This window comes from Morone saxatilis, unplaced genomic scaffold, assembly GCF_004916995.1.
Source record: "Morone saxatilis isolate NCDOM2014 unplaced genomic scaffold, NCSU_SB_2.0 Contig18, whole genome shotgun sequence".
Classification (NCBI taxonomy): Eukaryota; Metazoa; Chordata; class Actinopteri; family Moronidae; genus Morone; species Morone saxatilis.
In genome coordinates, this window is record NW_023339740.1 from 20,861,172 (window position 1) to 20,869,371 (window position 8,200).

Consider the following 8,200-nt stretch of genomic DNA (forward strand, 5'->3'; position numbering starts at 1 on the left):
ATAAGTAAATGATGAATGATCCTCCTGTGAATTACATGTAATTTTTCAAGAGGTTTGAGATTTCATGCAGTCTGAGGTGACCTTTTTGAGGAAAGGTCTCCCTCTTCAGGGCAGGAAAAGAACTGCAATAGCATAAATCCACACATATGTAACCATCAGAAGAAATGTGCCATATGGTATATTTAAATACATTTTATTTTTCAAACAAAGCAAAAAGCACAATAATGTATTAAAATCATTTGTTGCGGCTTTTCAATTTCAAGTAAAATTGCAGATTTTCAGGTAGCAATGGTAATTTTCATGGCTCATACACATAAATAGCAAAATAAATAGCAAAATAAATACATATAATTTACATTCACATTTATATCTTACAGGATTAGATGGCAGTAATTTCCTCTGCGATTGATGCTGCCATCTGGTTGCCATGTTCTGGCGTCAGTTCTTTAAATAAAAAGTGTGACATCAGAAGTGTAAATATTGTGCTCAGTGGAAGGCAAAAAGAGCACAAAAAACAGATCTAGGCTGTGTTGACAGAGACCATCTTGAAGCCTCTGATTGTGGAGTTGATGTTGGTGAGTGACAGGTTGGCCTGCAGCATCTTTGTTCCCACCATGCTGGGCACGAAGTTGATGTTCTGCTGCACACTTCCTCCTGGACGCAGTTGGAGCATCCTGCAGGAAGACACAAGGTATAAAAGAGTTCAGAAAATGCTGAAGTGCAACTACTACTCAACGGCTGACACTGGCTGCGCTGTCAAAAAGTACTCTGCTCTGTGACCTGCTTTCATCTGAAAATTGCAACAGACCAATTTGTTTGTGGCAGCTAAGCTCGTAAGGTTATAGTTCAGTGCTTGCAAATAATTACTATCCCTGATCTGCACGCAGTACTGGAACATTTTTTGTATTACCTTGCCACACCTGCCAAAACACTGAACACAAACATAAGTAGAACAATATACAAGTGTAACAAGCCCACATTCCTTTAATAAATACACACTGTACAGTGCCTCACAGTACAGTGACACACCTATATTTCCACCCATTTATTTAGCAGCCATTCATTAAGCAATCAACACGTACATAAACAATGAAGAGAAGAGATCCTTACCTAAAGTGAATCTTGCCCTGGATCAGTCCGGCTCCAGCTACAGTCAATACTCCACTCACCGGGTGTGAAAATGGGTTAGTGAAGATCACTTTAGCAGTGTGCTTTTTGTTAGGCACAATGGAGTCTTCATCCGCAATCTAGAAGAGGAATTTGTGTTAGTGAACCCTGATAATTCCCTTAAATTACCTTTCAAATAACTTTAAAGTGAAGCCATGTCAATACATTCTGTATGTTTCCGACAGCTCTTGTCAGCCTGAATCATTTTAATTTATTTGTTTAGCATTACATATTTGGTATGGATTAGACAGTGAGTTCAGCTGGTTGGGAGAGAATTACTCTTAAATCTAGCTTAATACCTACTTTTCATTTCCCTAATCCCTCAAAGAAGTGACTTTGCCATCTAAACTATTGGTAAGTAACAATCAGAATGTCTCTAGTACCAGTATGGTAAGCTGTGGGCTGGCGATATTGAACTCCTCTGAGGCCAGGACACGATCCTGACTGGCTGTGTCCTCCAGGACAACTGCGAGATTGATCAAGTCATCTCCCACCACATCCTCATACTGGGCTGGGAGGATCTGCTGCTGAATGATCTTGGCTGGAGAGATAGAGGCACACATTTAAACCACAGTCCTTCAGAAGGGAAAATGTGAGATTGTAGATGAGCTCAAAGTGTATTTACCCTCCTTGGGTGCCAGTTGTATGACACCTTGGGTTTCCCAGAAGGTGTCCGAGGGGCTGTGGTTGTATTCTTTAGCCTGCGCGTTCATATGCACCTTGATCACCTTGGCAACACTGTGCTTGTTGATGACTTTGAATGTGAAGCGGACAGGCTCCCCAGCAACAGGAGCTTTTTCCAGGGTCAGGAAGACTAACACCCCCTTGGATGAGCTTGCTGAAATAACATGAAGATAACCAGAGCATGAGATGACGTGTGTTTAAACAGATTATGAGTCTTATTAATGTATTCAAAATTCAAAATTACCTCTCCTCAATGTTGAGTCTTCTGACACTGTGGAACTTCTTGATGTAAGTGTTGAAGTTGGGCCTATATTGTAAAGATTGAAAGAAAAATGTGAGTAACTATTAACGCCTTAGATGTCAACAATGTCAACATTATGTCACTTCATTAATGCATTTTCTGTTTTTGGTTCATACTTTTGATGTATTTGTAGTCTCCGGTGATGTTCTGGTGGATGGGGAAGCCAACAGCTTTGGTGCAGATGAGGGACCCCACTCTCTCTGTGTCTTTGCTGTAGCTGAGCACCCCTCCCTTGCTCACTACAATTGTGTGGACGTCGGCGTTCACCTCGGCGTAGACAAAGGGAATGTCATAAATTATGTCAATACGCCGATCTTTGATTGCTTTGACTGGGGCTGGGCCGCAGCAGAACACTCCTAGGATAAAAGAAGGAAGAAAAGATGATTATAGTAATGTTTATTCAAGAAAACACGTTCAGTGGTGACCCCAGAAAAGTTTCACAACAGGAGCAACAAAGTTTCTCACACACCTCCACTCCTCTCCTGCGGGGTCGGGTCCAAAACCTGCCAGCCATCCATTTCAAGTCCCAGATCCCGGCGAGTCATCCAGCACTCCACCCAGACATGGAAGTTCCTGTTAAGAACAGCCATAATAAAATATTAGAAAGCATGAAGTAATTTTTCTCAAAACTAAATAAATGTCATCAATGTCTGTGGCTCTGAAAAGCACAATAAAAAGTTAAATCACTACTAACCATATGCTGTCCTTGCTGTGGTTCAGCTTCTGCCCTGTTTCACTGTAGTACTCCTCAATCACCAGGTTCGCATTGGTGTCGTGAGCAGAGTTGAAGTTTGTGACAACACGGCAAGGAATGCCAAAAACTCTCATGACTGAAAGACATAATTAAACACAGACACAGATGTTTACATGCCAATGAAAATATCAGAACATTGTGTCATGGAAAAAATGATGAACATGACTGGTAAGACATCAAACATGACGCCATACTTTAAAGGTGTAGTACTGGTTATTGAACAAAAAGTACAGAACACATAAAAAGTGCTTGACTGATATTTCTTGTAAGTGATTTCATTTCAAAAGTTCTGAATTATCATGATATAATCACCTGTGCACATGACAGCTGCAAACACCCAGCACTGTCCGTACTTGACCGGGCTGTAGCCGGACTCAGCCCACTGTCTCAAGATGTCCCCGCTCCCAGTCCAAGTGGCAGGATTAACTCCTTGTTTGAAGTCACCTGACCAGTTTCCTTTCAGCACTCCACGGTCATCTTCACTGTTGATCTAAACATCAAAGAGAAGATGAAAATGTCAGTTCCCAAAGATCATAAAGCAAGCTTGGGCATCTCACATCTTCCGAGATTATTCTGATTTACAGTGACAGTTTAATAACTACTTTAAACGACCATTTTACTGCAATAATTACAGTGTTTCTGCATGTGACGTTCCGTATTCAGAACTTTGCAGGAGGCATGTGTTTATCTTTACAATCTGCGGTACACAGTGTGCCCGTTCAAGCCACAATATGTTTTTAATAAGCAGCCAGACACTCATGTTGTCAGAAAAAGTAAATTGAAAAAATTGGTGAAACAGAACACTGGTAGTAAGAGATTTATTCATATCTTGAAGTTTATACGTTTTTACTCTGAATCTGAATCACTCACCATGGCAGACACGACCCGGCCGATGTAGACCGGGTTGTTTCGGTTCAGGTAGTCTATTCTTTTGTTCTTTTGGTGATGAGGGCTGACTTGGAGCAAATTCAGGCATGTCTCCAAAACACCAGGCTCATACTTTACAGGTAAAGAAAAAGAAATGAGAGAATTAAATGACATTTGAAGCATAGTCTAATAAATACATTCTTAACTTGTTTGGTCAGGTTTTAGGATTAAGCTTAATCCTAAACTATTAACTACGCAGATACTGTTTGCTGTTTTACCTCTACTAAGTCATACATTATAATTTTTTCCCCTGATTAATTCCCCCTATTTTCCCCCTTTTAATTTTTTTTTTAGTTGGTGTCTTAATCCAACTCGAGGATTAAAAGTAAATACTGCGAGTGGAAACAAGCAATACTTGACAGTGAAATGCAATCCAATACAACAGCACTATAATGAACACTGCATTTATGGGGCTTAATGTAAAACAGCGTACAAAGACATTCTTTGTACGTTGTTTTACATTAAGCCCCAGTTGAGTCAGCGCATCTTCTGTAAATAACCTGATAATATTTTTCTCACTGAACATTTGCACAACTTCTGATCATTAGATATCGTTTTCATACCTGATCAAAGGACCATGGTCTTGACACAAGGTTCATAGCAGTCCCCATAAACAGCAACCCAGAGTCATTCTGGACGTACTCCTCTCTCTGGTCCTCAAAGGGAATGTACACTGTGTCCTCTGCGACATATAAGCCTTATATTTAGTATATACTAGTGTATTTTGTAATATATTGCTTTATACAAGACTTCACCTTCAATGCTCATTTAAATTTTTTCGCCCAATATTGTGCAAAGCTCATGCCAGACATTTGCTATGATGAATCCTTACCTCATGATTGACAAAGGCAGTCGCAAAGCACATCACCACTGTACTGTAGCAATCAGACTCCAATAAAAATAACTAATAAGTGATTAAAGGTGATGAATGAATGCAATACATCATCATGAGCTCAATCAGCCACACAAACCATATATGAGTACATTTGTGGTTTAGTTAACTCACTGCTGCTGCAACTTTATGAGCTAGCAAAGGCTTCAGAGTCTGCACAACTTTGCATGAACTTCCTAAAAGCTTGTGATCAATTCACTGGGTTGACTTGTACTCACCACTACACCAGGGATTACAGAGCAGGATGAATTTGCCAAAGGCACTCTTCTGGCTTTCCTGAGTTAACACACTCATCTGAAATCTGTAGCAGCCCACCGAGGCAGAAGCGGGAGAAGAGATGAATATGGAGGGGTTCCGGAGGTTCAGGCCCTCTGGGTCCATAGAGGCTTTCCAATGGGAGGAAGAAACCTTCTTGGAGAAAGTGACCGGCATTATCACATACAGACTGCCTGAGGAGAGAAGAGAGAAAGACAATCTTAAATTCAGGTTCAGATTGGTTGCATACAAAAGTCTGCTTATCCATCCAAATCAATCTAGACTAAATCTAAATCTAGTCTACCTAGCATAACTTTGATCCTCAGAGAGTCAGTCTTGGGGTTGAAGGGTCGGCCCTCCAGCTGCAAACTGACTCTGAATGGGGCTCCTCTTCGCACCACCAGGGCTTTGGAGCTGCTGAACCCCTCTGTCCTGTGTCTCTCCAGGTTTTCAGATTTTTCCAGGTTGACATGCTGTATTCTTAAGTCTACAAATCCAGAGAAAAAAAAGTTAAAGCAATTGCTACAGAAAAATGCATTCAACAGTTAGATGGCACTAAATATTCACCCTATAGGCAAAGAAAAAGAGAACAAAAAAAGAGAATGCATCTCTGAAGACAAATCTCACCTTCCATTTGTTAGTGTCTCTCTTTCTCACTGAGATGCAATATGACCCTACTATCACCCTCTACGGCTTTATAAAGCTTTGCCCCACCCTCTGAAAGCATCTAGCGCGTGGTTGTGAGAAAGTGAACCGGTTTACCTCAACAGTTACCAAGGCCCTCAAGTCATGCTTAAGAAAACAAACGCCACAAAATAGTCACTGACTATGCTGCAGGTGTAGGCTGCAGTATCATTCGTAAATTAAGCCGTGACTAATCTGACTCACCCACTTTAACAGAAGACCAGTGACCTTTATGTTGTCAAAACTTACAACATAGTGCAGTTTTTTTGCAACACAGATATGAGACCTGTTCTGGCTACTATCTATTCATACAGCTCACAAAGTCTTTTTTAATATATAATATATGTGCTGTTATACCATTATTTGGCGAGAATGAGATTGGCATCAAAATATTTTGTTTTGTGATATTGTATTGATTCTATGAAACACTATTTATTTTGTGTTTAAACCCCCAACCTACCAAAAGTAAACTTTTTTTAAACTCAGATTTTCTGCATATGGTGGTTTGTTCTTCATATTATGACCATGTTCTAGACTTTATACTTTTTTATTTGTCGTTTAGTGTCTAGTTTGTTTTGAATATATTCATTTACACGTTAAAGTTGAGCTGGCACATCATTAATCATATGGTATATCAGTCAAATAATAATCAATTAAAACATGCAGATAAAAATGGCCACCATGGCTAGATATATCAGAGTTTAAAAAATACATACACACGCCCTTTACTCCACTGCCTGCAGCCTTGGCAGTGTTGCACTAGGACGCATTTATTTCTGCCCCAGAAAAGAAGTGTGGGAGTTTGCTTTCAGCAAATGGGTGTTTCCATTGATGTTTAGAATTGTGTCCCAGTGAAAATAGCTTTATTGCGCAATTCATGTTTGAGTGGCAGGCCACTATAACGATGGGTATGTACAGTACTTTGTGTGGGATGCATTCTTGGAGAATGAATATTGTCACAACAGGGACTATCTAAAGTATCTATCTGGTGTTATCTCTGAGTTAAATGTAATACTTAATCACACTTTTTAAAGACTAAATATAAAGAAACGTAAGACCAATCATTGGCTATACCCTGCAAGAAAGGTTTCCATCAGTTGGCACAATGGACAATTTTAGGTTTTTCAGCTGCTTTGCTCTATGAATAAGTCAGACTGTCAGTTAATCGATTGGCACAGGATTTGGTGCAGACATTCATGAATCCACGGGGATGAATTGCAATGACTCTGGTGAAACGCAGACTTTTCCTTTAGCGCGACCATGTGTTTGACGTTTATGGTGTTGTGGGAAATCCACAATTATTGATTTTCTTTAAGTTTGGTACAAATATTAATGTTCCCCTTGGGGTGAATTATTATAGCTTATTATAACTAACCTCCATTCCCTTTCCTCCAACACTATCATCAGGTCAATATTTTAATATTGGTTTATAACTAAATACCTGCAAAGGTGCCGATTTTAGCATTTTAGTGTGCATGAATCCAGCGTCACAGAACCACTAACATGTACACTTTTAGTCTTAATATCTGACATGAGAGGAGCAATCATTTGCTGACTGGTGCCAAATTAAGAGGGGGAACACATTACTCATGTACATCATTCTGGTATAGCTATTCTCCGAGTTCCAAGTGAATGCTCAAACTGACTGTTCTCGTTATGACATATAACAATGTGATTAGGTAATAAATCAAACAGCAGTTTTATCTTTCTCCACCTTTCTTCCTTCACAAAAGGAAATATAGCTGAAGAAGTACTCACATCCTTCACTTAAGTAAAAGTCATGCCTTCAAAGTTTTACGCCAGTATAGAAGTAAAAGTATTAATGCAGAATGGCCCCTTTCAGAGTGCTATATTAGTATGCGTATTATTTAATTATCACTCTTGCATTAATGTAAAGCAGATGTCAGTTAGTTGGTCAGGACACATCTTATTTCATTAGTTTGTTAGTTTACACATTAGTGTTTACATTCAATCATATATTATAAGCTAATCAAATATGCAAGTTATAAGTCTGCCAAAAACTACTAACTATAGCTTTCAATAAAAATGTATGGAGTTGAGTTGAATGAACAAAATTCATCTCTTAATTTAAATGAATGCACTTAATTACTTTCCATCACTTGCAATCTACAAAACTACATTAGGGGTCATGTACAAATATGAAACATGATTAAATAACCAATGTTTAAGCATCTGATCATAATAAAATGATGCACTTTGTGTTATGTATTTACTCCAGATTGATAGTGTACTGTAAGGCATCATTAATCATTTGTGCATGATAATGAGTTGACTGTGCCTTAAAAAAAAAATACTGTAAACAGTAATGCGTAAGAAAACACACGCCACGAAATGGTACAAGCCCTCCTCACTGATTATGCTGCATGTGTAGACTACAGTTTCATGCGTAAATTGAGCCGTGAGTAATCCGACTCACCCACTTCAACAGAATACCAGTGAGCATTATGTTGTCGAAATTTGCAACATAATGCAGTTTTTTGCAACACAGATATGAGACCTGTTCTGGCTACTATCT

At 39.2% G+C, this 8,200-nt stretch overlaps 1 protein-coding gene across 1 annotated transcript; it reads right to left on the bottom strand.

Annotated features, from left to right (window-relative positions):
* Positions 1-177: 177 nt before the first annotated feature.
* Positions 178-5,655, bottom strand: tgm5l (transglutaminase 5, like). Its single transcript, XM_035662062.1, has 14 exons — positions 5,608-5,655; positions 5,285-5,467; positions 4,944-5,174; positions 4,397-4,515; positions 3,777-3,905; positions 3,219-3,396; positions 2,847-2,982; positions 2,622-2,725; positions 2,269-2,508; positions 2,096-2,158; positions 1,793-2,005; positions 1,551-1,708; positions 1,111-1,247; positions 178-674 (listed from the first exon to the last, which is right to left on the bottom strand). Exons 1-14 carry the CDS (start codon positions 5,612-5,614, stop codon positions 521-523), a joined length of 2,052 nt encoding a protein of 683 aa, XP_035517955.1. The 5' UTR covers positions 5,615-5,655; the 3' UTR covers positions 178-520.
* Between the last annotated feature and the right edge of the window lie 2,545 nt (positions 5,656-8,200).

Bases quoted from the DNA above. Each gene is read 5' to 3' on its own strand.
- tgm5l (XM_035662062.1), bottom strand. The intron at 3,906-4,396 runs GTATGAAAACGA...TTACCTGTAAAG, and splicing joins GACCATGGTCCTTTGATCAG to TATGAGCCTGGTGTTTTGGA. The intron at 2,509-2,621 runs GTGTGTGAGAAA...CTTTTATCCTAG, and splicing joins CCCGCAGGAGAGGAGTGGAG to GAGTGTTCTGCTGCGGCCCA.